General features: G+C 43.4%; 1 protein-coding gene across 2 annotated transcripts in view; it reads left to right on the top strand.

Annotated features, from left to right (window-relative positions):
• PTPN11 (protein tyrosine phosphatase non-receptor type 11) overlaps positions 1–21196 on the top strand; it is a 64416-nt gene extending 43220 nt beyond the window's left edge. For both annotated transcript variants that reach the window (XM_070475358.1, XM_020904190.2), the window contains exons 7-16: positions 552–648; positions 2810–2889; positions 3026–3184; positions 5577–5708; positions 8581–8735; positions 9655–9722; positions 10231–10382; positions 14038–14150; positions 16080–16182; positions 17105–21196. In XM_070475358.1, the coding sequence (XP_070331459.1) occupies positions 552–648; positions 2810–2889; positions 3026–3184; positions 5577–5708; positions 8581–8735; positions 9655–9722; positions 10231–10382; positions 14038–14150; positions 16080–16149 (1026 nt within the window). In that variant the 3' untranslated portion in view covers positions 16150–16182; positions 17105–21196. The remainder of the gene's footprint in view (positions 1–551; positions 649–2809; positions 2890–3025; positions 3185–5576; positions 5709–8580; positions 8736–9654; positions 9723–10230; positions 10383–14037; positions 14151–16079; positions 16183–17104) is intronic.
• Positions 21197–21461: the final 265 nt, after the last annotated feature.

The following is a 21461-nucleotide window of genomic DNA, read 5'->3' as shown; positions in this document are numbered from 1 at the left end:
ATGAACCCAGGCCCTCAGCAGTGAGAGCGAGGAGTCCTAACCACTGGACTGACAGGAAATTCCCAAAGTTTCTCTTCTTATAAATATTTATTGTAGAAAATTTAGGCAAAAAATGAGCAAAACAAAACATAATCTTACTGCTGAAAATAAAAAAGCCCCATACTTTTTTGGTGTACAGACTTCTGCCATTTCTTACATACATAGGTCCACACAGACATAAGGGCTTATGTAAGGCACTGTTTGGAAAATTTGACCTTCTTTTTAGTTAATACTCACTCTGATCATCTTTCCAACGCATTAGATATTCTCCTAGGATAGCTCTTAAATGTCTGTAGAACATCCTTTGTTTGAATGAATGAAAGTGTTTATTTCGGCAGCTCTTTCAGTGTCTCTGCCCCTCTTGATGTAGCATTAAGGTGAGCATTCTTACAGCTGTCGCCCACGACTCTTGAACATTTCCTGGGATAAATCCCCTAAAGCAGAACCGCTCAGTCAGGCTTTTTTTGGGAAGCTTTTGATGCATAATAATATTTACTTTTGTTTCTCTCCAGACACTACAACAACAGGAGTGTAAACTTCTCTATAGCCGAAAAGAGGGTCAGAGGCAAGAAAATAAAAACAAAAATAGGTATAAGAACATCCTGCCCTGTAAGTACCAATCTCCGTAATAGCCACTCTTAGAGGTTTTTATCCCCAGTGTCTCTGTCACTTCTCTGGGGAGGTGGGGCGTGTGCTTTTTCAGCAGATCCAAGGCCTTAGCTTCTTTTAATTGTGAGTAGTTTCCAAAGTAGCCAGCTGTGGTGGAGACGGATGGCCCCATTCATCGGGTTCCTGTGATGCTGCTTCTTACAGAGTGAAATGAGAGTGTGGTTGTTTCCTTCCCAAGAGAGGTCATGTCAAGGCTTGCTCTCTCCCGGGGTCTCGCCATCAGCCTCAGGGCTGCCAGGCTTGTGCCCTTGCTCTGCAGGCCCTGGCTCTTGGGTCTGTGTGGGAAAACTGGTATTGGAGCCCCCAGAGTCACTACTCCTAGCTCCAGGCTCTCATGCGGGGTCTCCAGAGTGGGCCAGGAAGAAACGTTTAGAACTTCTCTTGATTTATATTCTTTATCCAAAAAAAAAAGAGAAAAAGAAAAAAAATTAAATCAGACGTGCAGCTTGATAGCAGAGTGTGTATAATGTATTTAATAAGCCTTGTTTGTATCTCTAATTGTATTGGATTGGCCAGAAAGTTTGTTTGGGTTTCCCACATTGTGAGCATACAGAAGAACCCAAATGAACTTTTTGACCCACCCAATATGTATACATTTCAATGTCCAAAAGCTTTATTATTAAGTTTATTGGGGAGCATGATCAGTTTGGAGAGCCTTGCTCTAATGTCTCATCGGGTCAGAGCTACTTTGTCATATATTGTAAACCCATCCCACGCGCGCGCGTGTGTGTGTGTGTGTAGCGTAGTCTTCCTCTTTCTGTGTTCATATGGGCACATACATGGTGTATATGAATATCACATCCATACAGATGTGTGTAAGTGAGGATGGGAGACAGTGGAGGCTCTTGTAATATCGAGGAGAGAGAAAGAGGAATTTGTAGGGAATCATTCTGAACCACAGCATGGTCCTAATGACCTTGGGGAAGCATTATCCTCTTTACGTCTTAAGTTTTCATTTCTGCTCAGGAGGTCTGAATGGTGCTCATTAGTAAGATGTGGGCATGTAGGGAAAGATGACAGGAACAGCGGTATGCAGTACTAAACAGAATATTACTGTCCTTTCCTCCGGTAAAAATCCTAATCAGATATTTCTTCTGATTAGCATCATATTCTTTAAAGATGGGCAATCTGAAACGAAAGAATAGTGTTAAGACATATGACTTTATTGCCAGTTCCCAGTGTAAAATGTGTTGCCTAAGAAGCAAACTCAGATTTTTATATCAGTCATGTACTTTTATACAGAATTTGGTCAGTAGATACTATTGTCAGAATCTTGTTGTCTGGATACTGTGTTTAATTCTACTTTACTTTTTAAGAATCCTTTTTATTACAGAAATTTTAAAGTATATTTGAAAGTAGACAAGATAATATACACAACCCACACATGCCTAGCACCCAGCTCCACCAATTGTCAGCTTGTGCCCAATCTTGATTCATTTCTATTCTTTTTTTTTTCTAAATATTTATTTATTTTGGCTGTGGCGGATCTTAGTTGCAGCACATGGGACCTTTAGTTGCAGCATACAACCTCTTAGTTATGGCAAGTGGGATCTAGCTCCCTGACCAGGGATTGAACCTGGGCCCCCTGCATTGGGAACATGGAGTCTTAGCCACTGGACCACCAGGGAAGTCCTGATTTATCTGTATTCTGGTACACGTCTCTTCTTTCCCTGAATTATTGTGAAGCAAATCTCAGACATACGTCGTTTACCTATACTTTCCTTTAAAAACAACAACAACAACAACAACAAGAAAGCAAAAAACCTTTTATTTTGAAATAATTTTAGACTCAAGAAGTTACAAAAATATGTAGAGGGTTCCCGTGTACCTTTGTTTTCCCCAGCTTCTCCCGATGATAATATCCTCTGTATCAACAATATACTATTAAAACCAGGAAATTAGCATTGCTACCTTATACTCCTTAAGGAAAGCATTTTGGGGCATCATATTCAGATTATCATGCTCATGTTGGATTTAGTTTTTAATGCCATTTTGTCATGAAATGAATAAAACCGGGCCTCCCTGAGGATGAGCTGATTTGACCTGATTTGTCCTGAAGGGGTCTGAGTACCACTGTGACCGTGCTGTCTTCTTCTTCCAGTCGATCACACCAGGGTCGTCCTCCATGATGGTGATCCCAATGAACCTGTTTCGGATTACATCAATGCAAACATTATCATGGTAAACTGCTTTCACGGTGTTTTCTGACTATGTATTGCTAGCTAGTTTTTGTATTTTAAATCCTTCCACCCGGCCTGAAAGCAATTTTCAAAGCAATTTTCAAACATTTGAAGTTGTTTTCTTCCTCAATCTCTAGCCTGAATTTGAAACCAAATGCAACAACTCAAAGCCCAAGAAGAGTTACATTGCCACCCAAGGCTGCCTGCAGAACACGGTGAATGACTTCTGGCGGATGGTGTTCCAGGAGAACTCCCGGGTGATTGTCATGACAACAAAAGAAGTGGAGAGAGGAAAGGTATACTACACACTATACTTTTTTGAAGTATTGGACCTGTTGGGTTGATCATGTTAAGAGCTTAATAAACGTATTAAGCTTATTCTAACTGACCCTATGGAAAAAGGGAAGTGGAAGAAATCTGGTGTAGTTTTCTACACCTTGTTTCCTGGGCAGGGATCAAAACCCGGCCCTCCTCAGTGAAAGTGTGGAGTCTAACCAGGGGACCACCAAGGAATTCCCTTATAAGATTTCCGTTGTTGTACTGCTAGTTGTTAACACGTCTGAATACCTTTGGGGCCAGGTCTGGTCCCTGGCCATGGTGAAACAAAGGCTTTCTCCAGCTGCCGCCCAACAGTAGCATTAGATGTTCTTGAATTAATGGACAAGTTGAAACATTTTTATAATTTCTGCTTGAGGGGAGGATCACCTGCTCTGAGTGTGGAAAGGAAACCGAGCCCTCGGTCCTGCCAGTTGCCTGGTTGCAGTTATAGGAGGCTGCCCATTCTCATTCTCTGGCTGTAGTTATAGGAGGCTGACCTGGGGGCTGGGGAGAGAGGGTTCTCGGGTTACTTCAGAGGCATCAGGATTGGTCCTTCTCAGAAGAGCTGGCAGAAGCTCCTAGAACAGACAGACGTTGGGACTAGTCACCCTGCCCCACTCCTTACCTCCTTCTCCCGGCCTGCACCTGTGTTCCCATTCTCCCTCTTTACTCTGTAGCTGGAGCAGAGGGCGTGATGCATTCTTGGTTCCTCACAGGTCTTTCCAATAACTTGTGTTTGCTTGGTATTCCTCCCCCCACCCCCACCCCCCGCCAGTGCACAGAAGAAAAACCAGACTCTGGATTCCTGGGCTTTTAATTTAAAAGCTAGAGTTATCAGTGCTCACGTTTTAGAATTTGTTTGCCAAGGTTTACATCAGAGTTTGGGAAACTGGGAGGAGGGTGCAGTCATTCACAGATGTGTAGAGTCAGCTACAGTGTTAGGAGCTGTGATTTGTGTTCTCTTGGGTGACCAGCAGTCCTCAGAATTGATTGACCAGTGACAGCATTGCATACATTTAATAGTCAAAGTGTTCATTTGGGGATAATAAAAATTGTATCAAATTTGTCAAAGAGGTACTTGGATCTACAAAATACTGGAGGGAAAGCCAAATTCAGAATAATAAATAAAAGGCCACATAAAGCATGTCAAGCCAAAAAGTAGTGCTATCCATTAAATCTTCTGTTGATCTTTCCTCCTACCATATTTTGTTTCCTTTCGATTAATCATTGACTGGGGGGCTGTCTGCAGCTGTTCTCTGATTTCTTGTTTTTTAACAGTGAATTGCTGTATCTTCCTAATGTACAAGGTAGATTTCTCTTGCTGGTAGTTGTGTCTTGGGGGCTGTGGAAAGTGAGTGGTGTGGGTGACTGCTCCTGGGGAAAAAAGCAAGACACAAAAACATTCTCTGCCCAGGGCACATCACCAGATCTCTGTGGACTCATGTCTTATTGAACAAAGTATCTTCCTCTTTGGCAGCAAGACTGACTCCCCTGGTGCCATATTTTCCAATCCGAAGCCAGTAGCTATTGCAGGCTCAGCATTCCCAGGCGCCCGGTTAAGTGAGGGTGACGTGTGCAGCAGGTATCACGTGGATCTGGATATAGAAAAAGCAGCTGGTTCCAAACTCCATCAGCTGCCTTTGCGTGCTGGAGTTGTTCACACTTGGGTTAGATAAGGCGCAGAGGCCTCCTACACGGGTGCGGAAATGAACCAGACAGTCTGGCTCGTTGGGCAGCCCATCCACCTCCAGAGCCCCTGCCTGTCTTCCCTGCAGAGTGACTGGCAGATCTCTGGAATTCAGCGCTCAGCGGTTGCTAGACAGGAACCTGCACACCCTGTAGTCCCCCACTCTCTGCTCTTTAGTTCTTTTTTAAAAAGATAAGTTCAAGTCCTTTCTTAAAAAATAGATTTATTTATTTGGCTCTGTTGGGTCTTGGCTGCGGCATGCAGGATCTTTGGTTGAGTCATGCAAACGGTCAGTTGTGGCATGTGGGATCCAGTTCCCTTACCAGGGATCGAACCCGGCTCCCCTGCATTGGGAGCACGGAGTCTCAGCCACTGGATCGTCAGGGAAATCCCTCCTTGGTTCTTTAGAGAGAAATAAACAAGCACTGACTCTCCTCAGACCCGTGACTTAGATGAACCATTCTGCGACACTGGCTTTCTCTTCCCGCTTCTCCCTGGTTCTCCCTGCATCTGCTTCTCTAGTTTGAACTCTTCTTGCCTTTTCTTTGAAAATCCAACAGTTAGACACCAGGCAGGCCCTTTTCCATGTTAGTAGTCAACACTTGAATGTTGCTCTTCTCCTGGTTGAGGCTTTCATGTCAGAGTTCACAGAGATTAACTGTCTTTTCTCGGACCCTTTCCAGAGTAAATGTGTCAAATACTGGCCTGATGAGTATGCACTGAAAGAATACGGAGTCATGCGCGTTAGGAACGTCAAGGAAAGCGCTGCTCACGACTATACCTTAAGAGAACTTAAACTCTCGAAGGTTGGACAAGTAAGTATACTGTCATACTTTAGAGACTCTGCTAACTGCACATGGGGTGCGCTCATCCAGGGTCGTGCGGTCACTCCTGTCTGCATACCTTCAGGCATTTGTTCACTCCCTGAACAACATCCATTTATGGACACCCTTCGTGTGCCAGTTACCACCGAGGTACTTGTTCTCTTGTCATTGTGTTAGTCACTCAGTTGTGTCCCACTCTTTGTGACTCTAGCCCGCCAGGCTCCTCTGCCCTTGGAATTCACCAGGCAAGAATACTGGGGTGGGTTGCCATTCCCTTCTCCAGGAGATCTTCCTGACCCAGGGATCAAACCCAGGTCTCCTGCATTGCAGGCAGATTCTTCACCATCTGAGCTACCTGGGAAGATGCACGGTACTTGGCTGGTATCTGGCACCCCAGACCTGTCCCTTCCCCCACAGAGCCTGGGGAGGTGGGAGGTTAAGGAGTAAATAACCAACCAAGCTTTCCAGTTATTGTGGGGCTACGAAAGCCACAGTGTGGTGTGTTAGAGAATGAAATGGAGAAGGTAGGGAGGACCTCTTTGAGGGGGTGCCAGGCAAGCTGAGACCTGAAGATGGAGCAGCATCTGAGGCTCGGCAGAGGAGAGCTCCAAGCAAAAGGAGCAGCAAGTACAAAGGCCCTGAGGCCTATTTTAGTGCCCATATTCCACGTGTCAGCTTCTAATTGTATGCAGTTCAGGTTTGTCCCTGGGATGACTATGTTGTTTTGGTTTTTTTTTTAACTTTTTATGTTATATTGAAGTATAGATGATCAGCAATGTTGTGATAGTTTCAGGTGGACAGCAAAGGGAGTCACCCATACATATACATCTGGGGTGACTCACTTTGCATCCAGCGTGATTTGAATTCGTCATGATTTCATGGTGAGAGGGGCTTACTTATTCAAGGGCCTCTGGGGACACAGGTGAATGAAACAGCCTTTGTCCTCAAGGAATTACAGTCACGTAGCCACGAGAAGCCACGATACAGGTCCCTATGCCATCGAGCAGACACCCGCTGTCACACCCACCTAAGGTGCTGGGGTTCCTCAGCAGTGGGTGGAGAGAGGGTGGGGGGAGTGCAGATCTATGATGGAGAGAGTGCACAGAGTCCCACCTGGGCAGCCGGGGCGGGCGGAGGATGGGGGAGGGACTGTCCCCTGGTAAGTTCCGTGAGGTGGTCTGGGGACCTGAGTGAGCCGGGAGCCTCGGCGACGGTGGTCCAGGGTGAGATGTCGGAACCTCTGATGTGCAGTTCTGTTGTTGGCAGGGAGAGGGTGGAGGTTCAATTGATTGTGTGACTGTGCGGGGAAGTGGGAAGAATGTTGCTGTCAAGCAGAAATGAGAGAGAGATTTAGAGGACACTGGACAAAGATTTCAGATAGGTTTTTCTTCAGCTGTGGTGATAAACTACCCGTCTTCTTGTTATCAGGTGTTTCTCAGTAGCAGGTGGATTTTTCTTCAGGTTTTTTTTTTTTTTTTTTGGTAAACCATCCATCTTCTTGTTAGCAGAGATTTGGGAGTATCAGGTACAGGAAACGCTGGTGTTTGGGCTTGTGTTTCGCACTTTTGGATGCAGGTGCTGACACGAGAGCGATCATTTCTCCAGAATTGCTGGTCATGGATTATCTGCTTTTTGTATGTCATGTTCCATTTTTTTTTTAAAGTGCTATCACATGATCTCATTTAAGAAGGAGGAGTGGGACCAGAGACCTCAGTGGCCATTTGTACAGGAGGAGGAACAAGGATGCTCAGGGCGGCTGGGTCTTTCTCATTCCCTATCCTTTCTGTGACCCTGGGAAGCCCCTGAGTTTTAGCTCACTGGTAACCTCCAGAAAAATCCTTTTTCATGACTCAGCAAACAAAATGCACATAATTCAAGAAAAGATCTTGACTGTGGTTCAGATTCCTTGGATGTTCTGAAGGTCACTGGTGATGGATTCTGGTCTGGTTATTCTCTCTCTTTCTTTTTTTCAAAATCCCCTTTAAAAATGTTACTTAGCTTATGTAGTCTTCAGATAATGTAGGAAGAAGATGCAGTGACAAATAGTGACCTAATTGGGTGGACCCAGAGCACGATGCTTTTTTGGTTTTCTGTAATCTCGGTACCCTTGTTGATCTTTATTCATGTCAGTCCTCAGAAGAGCGCCAGTGTGCCGAGTCTCTTCCTGTCTGCTTTGCAGTGGCTCTGTGTTTAACTGGTCTTGTTTAGTCTTCACAGTGATAATTGTGATAGAGTCTTATGCCCATCAGCACATGAGGGGTTTGAGGCTTAGAGATGTCCAGGGGTCACAGTGAGTGTGAATGCTGGGGTTGGGGCCTGAATCTACCCACCTGATTGCAAAGCCTGTCTTACCCGCTCTGCACCAAAATGGAAGTTGAAATAATTATAATAAAAGTGCATGTTGCAGGATGGGAGGAGGGCCAGGTACAAAAAGACAGAGACGAGCAGATGTCTGGAGGGCTTTTCCAGGTGGTGGGAGGAGAGCCCCCAGGTCCCAGAGGACTCAGTTGTCCCTCACGTGGAGCTGCGCTTGGAGGAGGGGGAACAGGGACCTCGCCTGCCGCTGGCTGACGGTGCAGACACGGATGCCGGTTGTCGTTTCCTCAAGAACAAACTGCTGTACGAGACATCTTGCTTCTTCGGAAAGAGGCAAGGGGTTCCAGCCTCCAGGATTGCTTAGCCAGACCCAGGAGGAGGAGAGATCTGGGGGACTTGTGGAGGGGACCTGTGAACGGAGCGTGAGGGGGCAGTGCCGCCCTGGCCCCCCCAGCTCATGGCGGGTCTGGGAAAGATGGGACCTGGACGATACCTCAGCCCCTTGATTTATTTAATTCTTTTCTGGTTTTTCTTGGCTCTACTCCAGGGGAATACGGAGAGAACGGTCTGGCAATACCACTTTCGGACCTGGCCTGACCACGGCGTGCCCAGTGACCCAGGGGGCGTGCTGGACTTCCTGGAGGAGGTTCACCACAAGCAGGAGAGCATTGTGGATGCAGGGCCCGTGGTGGTTCACTGCAGGTGACCGGCCCCTCCACCTCTAGGATGTCACCTGTCCCATCATCTCCCGACGCCCAGAGTGCTTGTTTGTACTTGTCCAGCCCCAGCCACAGCTCCTTAACTGTGGGGGAAATTTAATGCCTGTTTGTGGCATTAAGGGACACTTTGGCCCCCAAGTACATTTCTTCTAGATCCTGTGGGGCCACCAGGTACTAGGGTGGTGGGGCAGGAGGCGGTGAACACAGTCCTTAATTCTTAAGGCACGCTTAGTCTGGTAATGTTTGATTGGTTTTCTCTGTTCATGCAGTTATTTTAGGATTCATCTCTTTGTGATCCTGTTCTCGTTTTCCATGGAAATGTGGTGTATTTTTCCCCCCTGACAACATACCTGTTTGTTTCAGAATATTTGGACCACTCCCCATTCAGGCTTCTAGAAGCCAGGCCCATAGCCTCCGCACCAGAGTTTGTAGGTGCCAGTTCCCAAGTTTAGGCTTCATGATTATCCTGGGGAAAGTTGGGTTTCCTAAATCTTTCATATGTTGGGCAAGTAGATGCGTGTGAAACATTATTTATTCAGTTCTATAAAAGCTCCCTTTTATTGAGCCCTTGCTCCATACCAGCATCTGCATTCATTGTTTTTCACTCATTACTGATATTTGATACTCAAATAGCCCATTTCACAGATGAAGAAACCAAGGGTCAGAGAGGTTAAGGGATTTGCCTCAGGCACACTGTGCCGGGGAAGCTGGGCTCCAAGTGCAGGACGGACTGAGTCCAAAGCCCTGGGCTCTTTGCTCATATGTTTGCAAATATAAATAGACAATCTTATAAATACTCCCAAGAGCAGACATTGTTTCTGTTAATATTAATAGCTTGGTTTTGAGCATAAAACCCTCATGAATGACTCCATTGTCCTCGCTCTTCGTCCTTCTACCCACAGTGCTGGAATTGGCCGGACAGGGACGTTCATTGTGATTGATATTCTTATTGACATCATCAGAGAGAAAGGTAGGTCATTCGGAGGGCAAGAAGCTACGATTCCTGTTTTCAGTTTATAGAAGGAAAGTGCTAGTGAAAATAGCCTGCAGAAGAAAATTGAACGTTAAAGTATTTTCACAAAAATCTAGGCCAGAGACTTCAACTTTCAGTATGTTTGCCCAAGAACAGAAGTGATGCTGTTTGAGCTTTTGGCATAAAACACAGCCTAGGAGCAGTGGCTCCCACTGCTGTGGCCTTTTGTTGAACATGCAGTGGTGGTCTCTGTCCATCCGCTCACTCCTTGTTGATGGTATGGGGTGGTGGTGTAACCTGAGGGGCTCCTCACCGCCGACCCCTGACCCTGTAATCTTCTAGGATCGTTGATATTGGTCAGAAGGCCAGTGCCGTAGCCCTTGGAACAGGTTCGGTTAAAACATGAATGAGTAAATTTGCCTTATCTCTGCTCAAAGTTGTGCTTTAAACCACTTCACGTTGTCTCTGCAGTTTCTCCTGATGCTTCGTGGTGCTTTGCTTTTAGGTGTTGACTGTGACATCGACGTTCCCAAAACCATTCAGATGGTGCGGTCTCAGAGGTCAGGGATGGTCCAGACAGAAGCACAGTATCGATTCATCTATATGGCTGTCCAGCATTATATTGAAACACTACAGCGCAGGATTGAAGAAGAGCAGGTACCAAGCCTACACGGCTGACATATAGATTTTTGGTGTATTTTTTCTGGGCAGCTTGGCTTGGATATGCTCTCCTTCTGAGTGAGAGTTCAGGCTTTGCTAGATAACTGTCTTTATCTGAAAAGAGGAAACAAGTTCCCAACCAGGAAGGACCTCTCTGGAAATGAATTATTCCCTACCGCACAGCTCGGATTTTTCACTATGGAGTAGCTCAGGGAGGGGCACCAGGCCTGACAGATGGGTTTGGGATTTTCCCAGGCTCACCTGGCAGGCTTAGAACTCCAAGCCTTGAAGTTTCCAGCCTGTTCCAGTTTTGATCCAGGCCGCATTCATCCTGATTCCATCTCTTAAATGAATGCCTCACTCTATATAGCACATGAGGGTTGGAACCCCCAATGTGGTCGAGTTGGAAATAGAAACATTTCCATTTTTAATAAGCCACACATAATGAGCAGTGTGGTGCTGCAGCCTTTCCAGTGGAAGCTCTTCATAACAGACACAAGGCTGAGTTCATGAGGACTGAGGAGACTGCTCTTTTGGGAGCTGTCCTTAGTTCACTCCCCACCCCCACCTCCAGCCCCATCACTGTGCTGCTCACTGGATAGACATGATGTCTAAACATCAGTGGTATTTGCCTTCTTTACCCTGTTTATCACCTTCTGAGAAACTCAGCTTCTCAAAAATGGGACTTGCAACCTGACTGAAAGGTTTCTAGCCTAGCAGCCCAGTGGCCATGTTATCAAAGCATGGTCAGCCCAAGTTAGTTAGTTTAGTAGGTTCTCAGTCCATGTAGAAATACTCACTAGGTTGTTTCCTTGTACAAAAACATCTTCAGAAACAGTATGGATATAGGAAGGCATGGTCTATTTGATCATTAACAAGCTTTACGCTGGTTTTGAATAATGTAAGTGCTGTGAACTTAAAATAGAACTTAAAAGTAGAAGTGTTAATCTCTCAGTCATGTCTGATTCTTTGCAACCCCATGGACTGTAGCTCACCAGGCTCCTCTGCCCATGGAATTCTCAGGCAAGAATACTGGGGTGGGTAGCCATCTCTTTTCCAGCGGATCTTCCCAACCTAAGGATCGAACCCAGGTCTTCTGCTTTGCAAGCAGATTCTTTACCGTCTGAGCCACCAGGAAGCCTTTAGATGGTTACTGTAGGCTATTTCATATTCACCTTCCAGTTATATTGATTTGGGCCAGGAATACTTACTTAAAGCATGAAGTTGCCTCAAAAGAAAGACTTCTAATAAGTAGAGCACAGTACCACTGGTACAAATGGGAAATTACTTGGGAATATCTTGAAGACCATAAGATAGTCTTGCTCAGAAAAGCTGGGGGAAAAGCTCTCTATTTCATTCAGAAGCTTTGGTTTTTCTTCTGGTTTTGGAGAATTTAGGGACTTTCCCTCCTAGCTGATCTGGCACTACACATCTTCCTATTACTTACTGTATATGGTCCCTGTAACCCTAAATCTGAAGTTGTAATTTGGATTTAGGAGCTAGTTAAAACCAAAATACCTTTATTGCTGCCCTTTTATTGGGGATGAGGGGTAGGGGAGGTAGAATCACTTAAATATTACAGAATGTAGATTATAGAAATTGGATGTCCCCAGTAATCCCATCCCAAGAGTACTTGAATGAGTATGTGCATTCGTCCACTCAGCCAATACTTTTCGGTGCCATTACGTGTCAGTGCATTAGCTATTTGGTATATGAACTTTTGGATTTAAAAGAAAAATATGTAGGCTTAGATTATATTTGTTTTTTAAAATTAGATTTTGTGGGGACTTCCCTGGTAATCCCAGTTGTTAAGACTCCATGCTCCCAACACGAGGGTTACAGCCTTGATTCCCTGGTCAGGGAACTAAGATCCAGCATGCCACAGAGGGGCAAAAAATAAATTTTTAAAAAATCACTAATAAAAAGAAATAAATTAGATTTTGTGATATGTTGCTTCCTTCGTTGTACTGTTTGATTCAATGTAGGAACTTGCTACTTGATTTGGGACTAGAGTAAGAAGTACCTTAATTAGTAGGTTTCAGTGGCAGACTTAAAAATACTACACCCACGTGATTTTTAGATTAAGCAAAAGAACAAAACTCATTTAGCATAATTAATTATTCTGAAATCCATGCATTTCCAAAATTATTATGAAGCATTAAGGACCTTTGGGAGTAAAAGACTGCTGCAGAGGAACAAATGGAAAAAAAGAAAATGACAGGGGTGGAGAGCAGGGGAAAGGAAGAAGAGAAATCAAGGCAGCATTGGAAGGAGGAAATGCAGAAACAGAGGTGGGAATCTAGGGGAAATGCAAATGAGCAAGACTGAGAAAATTCTCCAGTCTTTATATGCCGATCTCACACTCTTCTGTTTACTTGGAAGTTGATTTCTTTTGTTAACTTCCACTTACAGTATTAAAAAGACATTTAAAAAAAATACACAGAAACAGTGTAATGGAATTCCCTTAGAATGTTCAGCAAGGTGATATCATACTATTGTACTGTTTAATTATTTTGCAGTTTGTGTTTTTGAACCTAACATTGTGTGTGAAATCTGTTTTGGTGTGCACACATAAGTACGTACATTTCCTCTTATTTTATGATACAGATACATCACATTCATTTGTTCTTTTGGTGAATGTTGTTGGAAATAGCACGTCATTGGACATCCTTGTCAGCTCTTCTAGGCTCGTGTGCATGAGCTTCTGAAGAAGAAAATGTTTAAAGTTTTAGTACATACGTGCCTTTTCATCATTACCAGATACTAGTGTTAGTACTATCCGTTCTGATGAATTGTGCACCAAAGTGATGGCATAGTTTACCCTCCCACCATCAGTGAACGAAAGTCACTGCTCTATGTCAGTGTTTGATATGGATACCCTTTCTAATATTTGCTGTTTCTTGAATAATCCTGAAATGAAAGCAGCATTGTATAATGATGAGAACTTTATGGATTAGATTTTTGGAATTGGTTGTTTCTGGGTGAATTTAGGAGGAAAGAGTGATAAATCATCTAACCAGGAGTTCTACTGAATGCAGTTCATTCTGTATCTGAGATGAGATTGCAGTCTACTGATTTTCTTTACCTTTTTTCCCTCCAGAGTTTATCATTAGGCTGAAAATAAAGTATTAAATGTGCTAGGGGTTTTTTTCTGGTGTGGGGGTGGGATGGTGACAATGTGATAAACGTATGAACCTGATAAGAGTGCTGACATCTTTTGTACCCGTGGGCCATTTCTACTTGGAGTGCATTTATTTCTGGAACTCTTTTCCCACCTGTTTACTTGAAAATCATTAAATGTGTTGCAAGTGAACTATGAAACGATTAGATGCTAATGTGGCAAAGAAAGTGTGAATTCTCTCTTAGCTCAGAAGCAGGTACGTTTCATTTAATACAGTAAGTTGTTAATGCATGATTCTCTCTGCTTTTGAATTGTATGGTTCAAAAGTCCCTTTCACCCGTAGGATGAATTTACATGGAGGTGAATGCCCTGGCATTTGGCCAACGTACCAGTATTCAGGGTTCAACTTATCTATCTATCCAGCTCTGTCTCTCTCTCCCTCCTTTCTTCTTTCTTGTGAAATGGCTTTTTAACTTCATCATTCCTTCAAAAAAGTCATAGGACTTCATATATGCAACCTTGGCTTTTCAGAAAAGCAAGAGGAAAGGACACGAATACACAAATATTAAGTATTCCCTGGCGGACCAGACAAGTGGAGATCAGAGTCCCCTGCCGCCTTGTACCCCAACACCATCCTGTGCAGAGTAAGTAGAAATGAAAGAAATTCTTTTTTCCTGAACATAATCCTTTAGAAAAGCTTAAAAAATGACACATCTTTGCAGCACATGCCTTTCCTTGGTGCACACTATTGTTGCCTGACTGGTTTGTGAGTGTGGCTAGCTAAGCTAAATTGTAATTCACCTAAACTGAAGGCTGCTTGCTACACTGGCTAGGATCCTCGGGGATTATAAATATGTCAAGTGCCGGTTCTCCAAGAAGAATTTTATTTTTATTTCAGTGGGGTGGGGGATTGTTGCAAAGGTAGGTAACACCCCTTTTGATGAGTGAAGATTCTTTGCTACATAAAATAATGGTCTGATGGTCCCTGTGGCTCAGGTGGTAAAGAATCTGCTACAGTGCAGGAGACCCAGGTTTGATCCCTAGGTTGAGAAGATCTGTGGAGAAGGGAATGGCAGCTCACTCCAGCATTCTTGCCTGGAGAATCCCGTGGACAGGGGAGTCTGGCAGGCTACAGTCCGTCGGGTCACAGAGAGATGGACTTGACTGATTGACTCAGCGCACAATGGCCCACACAGTCCTGGTCTAACTTTCCACAGTCAGCAGAAATCCACTGTGGTTATTTAAACCAAGGGTTAGCGAACTCTAGCCCCCAGGCCAAATCTGGGCCACAGCCTGTTTTTGTACAGCTCATGGATAGTTTTTAAAGGGTTATTAAAAAAAAAAAAACACAAAGAATAATACATGACAGAGACCGCATATGGCCCACAGAAACTACATAATTTTCGGTCTGGTTCTGTACAGAAAAACCTTGCCAACTCCTTTTTTAAACTAAAACATGTGATAGGAAAATATTTGTTAAATCAGTGATGTGAATAGCAATTATAAGTTATGATTTTTCTGTATATCCTGAAGTCACTCTCTGGTATAACATTTACTTTTTATTTTCTCCTGCGAGTCTTATGTCTGTTTGCTTCTTATGTGGATTTTTAAACCCCTGCTGGCTTTAATACTCTATATAAACGTTTTGGATAACATATATGCGGTTCGTATTTACATTTGCTTTCTATTTAACATCAAGATGAAATGATGCAGCAAAAGTACGCTTTCCACCAAACTCCCTCTTCCTTCTGGCTGCTTTTTTCTTTCCCAGTGGGCCAAGGGGGAAAGTTGATACTCTGAATTGTGATCTGCAGTGGAACTAGCATGTCAGGGCTCCGATTTCTTGCCAGAAAGCTTTCCCCACGTGTTGGCTCAACAGAATTAGCTCTGATGACTCCCCTATTACCAGTGGCCTCCTTGCGACCAGCAGGTTCTCTGCCTTTCCCATCATCCCCCTCAGAGGGTGCAGACCCAAGAGACCCCAGCCCCACTGCTGTTTCAGTGTGCTCCTCCCTGGCCAGCCGCCGCTGCTGCTTTCCCCGTCCTCCTGGGCTGTCTGGTCACCGTAGAGTCTGGACTCTGACGCCTCCCTGCCCACCAGGGGCCCTAAACCACCAGTCAGCTTCACGTTCACCTTCACATGACTGGACTGGGGACTGAATGGATCTAGAGTCACTGCCTGACCGTTCCTACAGTTTGCCTTCATGGAGCTCTGGCCATCAGCTCCCTCTCCTCACAGTGAATACCATTCTTTTCTCTGTGCGCGCGCCCCTGCTTCCTTCACGGTCTAACCCAGGACCTCATTATACAGGCCTCCCTTACTCCACCCTCCTGGGAAACAACTCTCCTTGTGCCAAACCCTTGAGAGCACGCAGACTCAAGGCTCTAAACAATGATTTTGATAGGTGTTTCTGTCTCAAATCCCCTCCTAGAATGTCAGCTCCTGGGGGCAAGAGCTATATCTGTGCCATACTCAGTCCCGGAGAATGAAGTAGGTGGGTTATAACTATCACATAAGGTTAAAGAGTATGTCTGTGTTTTTGTTAGTGTCTTCTTCTTTCTCTTCTTTTCAGAATGAGAGAAGATAATGCTAGAGTCTATGAAAACGTGGGCCTGATGCAGCAGCAGAAAAGTTTCAGATGAGAAGACCCGCCAAGATGTCAAGCACAGAAATAGGTATTTCAGTGGAAGTGGTCTCGGGTTCATCGTTCATATCAATTCAGTTCAGTCGCTCAGTCGTGTCCAACTCTTTGTGACCCCATGGGCTGCAGTATGCCAGGCTTCCATGTCCATCACCAACTCCTGGAGCTTACTCAAACTCATGTCCATCAAGTTGGTGATGCCATCCAGCCATCTCATCCTCTATCATCCCCTTCTCCTCCTGCCTTCAATCTTTCCCAGCATCAGGGTCTGGTGAATTTGTGGCATTTTGGAGCTGGCAGATAATCTGTGACTGTTATAACAAAGCGAACCTACTCCTTTTTAGAAATCAGCCTTCTTTTTCTTTTGCCTATATTTCTTTTTCCAAGCTGGATTTATTTAAATATTGAAATCAAATACAAAATTTATTCTGTTAAGGGAAGGGTTAGCACTTACTGAGAAATGGTTGAAACTGGTGATGAAGAGCAGATATCATCATTCCTGCAATTTTTAGTAAAGTAGATTAACCCAGGCTGTGCTGGGAGAGAATCTCTAGGAATCTAGGAAGTGTGGGGACACGGTCCTGGATGACTGGAGTCAGGATGCCTGAGTTTTCACCTTAGTGGGCCTCTGCCTGCCTGCCTGTGTGGCACAGGGCACTGGACCTCCTGGGCCTCTCTAACTGGCTCGACTCTACCCCTTCCAGCTCTGATGCTGGGAATTATCTCCCCTCTACCTCTCCTCCCTGTCAATCACCTTTTTAGAGAGTGACCCAAGTTTGTGATGGGTGTAACCCAAGAGAATTTAGAAGCTCACAGTTTTTAGTATTTCATGTTGAAGTTCTCATTCCTAATGAGTAGTATATTTAAAAGCTTTAACTCTGCTTTAAAATAGTTTACTGCCTTGCCAGACTTTTCAGTGTATGCTCCTTAAAAATTCTAATTTCTTTCTTTACTAGATGTGAACTTTGACCCTCTCCCTGAAAAGATCAAGAACAGATGCAGGAAAGCTTACATGAAGAATGAACTTGAATTTGGAAGACTTGCACTGTGGTTGGCTACTTTTTGATAAGCAAAATTTGAAACCATTTAAAGACCACTGTATTTTAACTCGATGACACCTGATTTCCAGTTACTCATGTCCTCAGATAAGAAGAAATCATCTCTGTGATGTAGACAGTGTTATATTTTATGGAGTTTTATTTTAAATTAAGGAAGCAGTTAAATTGTGTTGTATATTTTACAGATCATGGAGACTCAAATTCTAGTTATTGGCATTTTTTTTTTCTTTTGATAACCTCAACAGATTGAGTTTCCCCTCCCCTCTTTGTGGGGGATGCTAGGGCACTTGTAAGAGGAAAAATGATTTGGGAAAATTAAGTAACAACATCCTATAGAAGAGAGAACAGTTTTATTTATCATCACTTATCCAGCAGTGGATAATTCATTTTGATGGCCTCTTATTTTGGCTCAAGAATAATTAAGCCAGTGCCCCAGACTGTCTACCTTTGCATTGACATTAAAAAATCATGGAGGGGAAAGATCATTGGAACTTAGGATAAAAGGCATGCTTTCTTCTTAGCAGTTGACCAATTCCCATTCAGCCTGTTGACTGAAAACGTTGTGGTGGGAAAACATTTGCCATCTTATCTTTTCATTTGAGTAATTGTCTTGTGTTTGGGAAAAAAAATTGCGTCTCTGGATAACCAGGTTTTGGTTATCATTTTTTGCTGACAAACCACCTCAAAACTGAGTGGCTTAAAACAACAGCTTGCTTTTCCTCACCTTCTTCAAACTGGGCTGGGCTCAGCTGGGTGGTTCCTCTCCTTGTCTTGCTGGTGTCACTCATGTGGTGGGCAGGATGGCTTGGCTTCTCTGTCTGTGTGTGGTCCTTGGGTCTCTCGTTCGCCAGCAGGGTAGCTGGACCACATTCATGGCAGCTCTGAGGCCCCAAGGGTATAAAGTAGTAGCAGCCGCATGCACTGAAGACTTCAACCCAGAACTGTCACCGCATCATTTCTACTGCCCCGTGTTGATTAAAGCCAGGCCCAGGCCCAGGCCCAGCCCCATTTTGGGAAGAGGGCACTGCATGAGGGCGTGAACTGGAGGTAAGGTTCCTTGGAGGCCCCCAGTGTAACAGTCAAGACCAGTGCCATGGAAAAACAGCTAAAAAAAAACCAAGTAGCAAAAGCAGGAGCCGCTAGTGACCTTGGAAAGCTGAAGCTGGTTATGATAGCTGGTGTAAGCTGGGAGTCAGGCAAGCTTCTTGAACCACTTCTGCTGGCTCTTAGCATATTTTCTGAACCATCACTTTGGGCACCTGACCTCTTAAGGATGGATGTGTTTGTGCGGGCAGAGCATTTGAGAGCAGAACCAGCTCAATGCCCTAGCCCCTATAGAGAGAGGTGTCTGGGGTGCTTTCTTCATGCCCCTGGTTTTAGTCATATCCCACACTCATGCTTGCCATTGGCTGAGTGAGGAGGAGCAGTCCTCCTGAGGCCACTAATCTGACTGAATTAGCAGTAGCTCATTTTTGTTTTAACTGAGCAGTAAGATTTGCTAACGTCCTACCTGAAGTGCCTTCTCCAAAGACATCCCTCTTTGCCCTGTGTGTTGAATCATCATTTAATGAGTGTATTTCAATTAAAGTGTCATTGGTGGACATGGTAAAGATAACAAAATGCCATGGCAACTTTGCTGTTAAGTCATGGGCTCCTTCATCGAATTCTTCTTGCTTTGTCTCTTGAAAAGGAAGGACTAGATCCAGCCCTGGTAGTAATTCCTTCCTGAGGGCTTTACCTCCTTTAAAATCCTGAGATTTGTTTGAGGAGAGCCTGGCTGCCATTTTCAGAAGACAAAAATGTATATTGGAAAAAAAATAAAGTGTATAGATTTCCCCCCTACCCTACCTCCCATCCCGCCTAGCCATTGAATTTCAGCATTGAAGCAGTGCTTTCAGTGCTTCAGAACACAGGTCTGAACTGAAGGTAATTACCTTATAAGAGGAATGTAAATGACTACTGTCTTGTCAAACCTGTAAGGAAAGAGATTCTAGTTAAGTATTTGCAACAAGGATCTTGTGTCCTGTTATTTTTTATTACATTGTCACATTGAATGGTTCTCATTTCTGCCGTAAATTTTTGACTGTGGACTTTGGGGGCAAGGTCTTTCACCAGCATACAAGGGTTTGATTGTACAATATATCTGCTACAGTAACGTCTCTGCCTGTGGCTTAAGATCAGTTGGTTTTGCACTTGGAAACCACCTGATCTTGGCCAGCTTTGTTTGTAATGGGACATTGATTTCATTTAGATTTCCCTCCATAAAGTCAGCAAACTATCATGTGCTATAAACTGATGCTAAGACAAGATTGTAATAGTCCCTAGGGTGCTAAGGTTTGCCGTGTGTTTGGTAAAGGTGATTGTAGGTTCTTGGGTAAGGTTACATGGGATGGCTTTAGGTGGAGGGACTGTGAAGTTGGGTGGGGGCCGGGGGGCAGGGGCTCAAGGTGCAGGTAGAAAAAAATACAGTGGAAATGGGAGTTCCAAAGAGGTGGTTTCTGAGAAAGTCAGAGGGCCTGGGGCCAGAGCAGTCAGTAATAATTGAATCAGGTTACCTGGGAAATAGGTGTGATAGCTACACGTCTGCAGTCTGCTTCTGGGTTGCTGGTAGACATTAAATTTGCACAATATCCCGTAGCTGGCTAAGTATTTTAAAATTAAAGCATAGGATTTTATATTTGGGGTGAAGAAATTACCTGGCATGTGGTATTGGGGTTTTTTAAAAAGAAGCCAAATTTCAGAGTCTTAATAACTTTTTTAAAAAGGGGAAAAAAAAGCAAAAAGACACCTTGTATTCAGTGTGTGGCCCTCCTGAAAATTCTGGTCATCTCTCCCTTTGAAATCAGTGACTCAGTGACTTTTTAAATGTGGCTAAACAGGGATGAGAAAGTACATGTATGATTTTCTTGGTGTTTGTGCATCCTTTACAAAGCCCAGTTGCTTTGGAACAGCCAGGAAAGTCATCAAGATTATTTTTAGGTGTTATTAAGGGGTTATTAAGGGTTTACTGGGGTTTTTAAGAACTAATATAATGTCCTGGGTTCTTTCTAGTGCAGAGGAATGTGGAAAAAGGTATGCAATTGTGAAGTGCTTTGTTGTAGCTTATTAATCCGCAAGGGAAATTTAGGCTGTAGACATAAGTACAAACCCAGTGCAGTTTTTGTTTTCTGTATGTTGTTGGGGGAATAAAGTTTTATATAGCAAGCACATGGCCTCCCTGATTTCAATATGCCTTTATTAGGATCTGTATTAGCCCTTAATTTCTTTAAAATCTTTTCCTCTTCCTCTTGAAAAGTAAGTTCCAAAATATAGTTTATTGTATCTTCCATCCTTAAAAAAGTTTGTTCCTTTTTCATTACGGGCAGTTCACACAAGGCAAAAATATTAAACAGTTGGTTTTAGTGTGTTGTATAACTTTGCTGTATATCAAACTAATTTTTACAGGTTTTCATCCTAAACCTCAAATCATGTAATTAATAATTTGCCTGTTTATTTATGACCTAATTGTGATTCTTTTATTAATAAAAGCTAATGGAAAAGGATCCTTTATTAAGTTGATGACTAGACCTACAGTTAATTTTCCTGCAGTATATGAAGTATTGTACCAGAGTATTAAAAGATATGTAATATTTTATTGATAAATCTATCCTTTAAAAGGAATACGTTTTAGGATGTCATCATTTTGATGTGAATCATGTAAATGTTGATAATATGCACTGTTTATTATACATTTAGTGTTTCAAGAGATTCAGTTAATTGCCTTTTTGCCCACGTATATTACGTAGTCTATTTGCAATTGTTTTTAAAAAAAGACATTAAAAAAATAGTTTATGTAGAGGAACGTTAGTGGCTGTTAATTGTCTCCCCACCTGTATTTATGGGTGTAGTTCAACTGCTTTGCTAGTTGCAAAGCTGCATTATCAGAGTAAAAGTGTATTTGTAAAATGTATGGGAACTAAAAATTAGGAATAAAACCCTTTTCTTATATTACAGTATTTGTCATTTACTTCATCAACAATGTCCAGAAACAACATTGCAAAGCAACTATACTCCAAAAAATTAAAAAAAAAAGGTCCAGGAAAAACTGGGTTTATATGTCCCTGATCCTCTATATTGGCCAGATGCTGACATTTAGCAACTCTTACCTAGAAGGGAACTTGGAATATAGAATGAATGAATCAGTTCCTCAAGCACTTACTCAGTACTTAACTTTTTGAGTAGCTCTGGGAAACACAAAGGCAATTTTATTCGAAAG

Source organism: Odocoileus virginianus, chromosome 12 (genome assembly GCF_023699985.2).
Source record: "Odocoileus virginianus isolate 20LAN1187 ecotype Illinois chromosome 12, Ovbor_1.2, whole genome shotgun sequence".
Lineage (NCBI taxonomy): Eukaryota > Metazoa > Chordata > Mammalia > Artiodactyla > Cervidae > Odocoileus > Odocoileus virginianus.
Note: the sequence above shows the minus strand (reverse complement) of the source record. Positions and strands in the feature narration are given on the sequence as shown.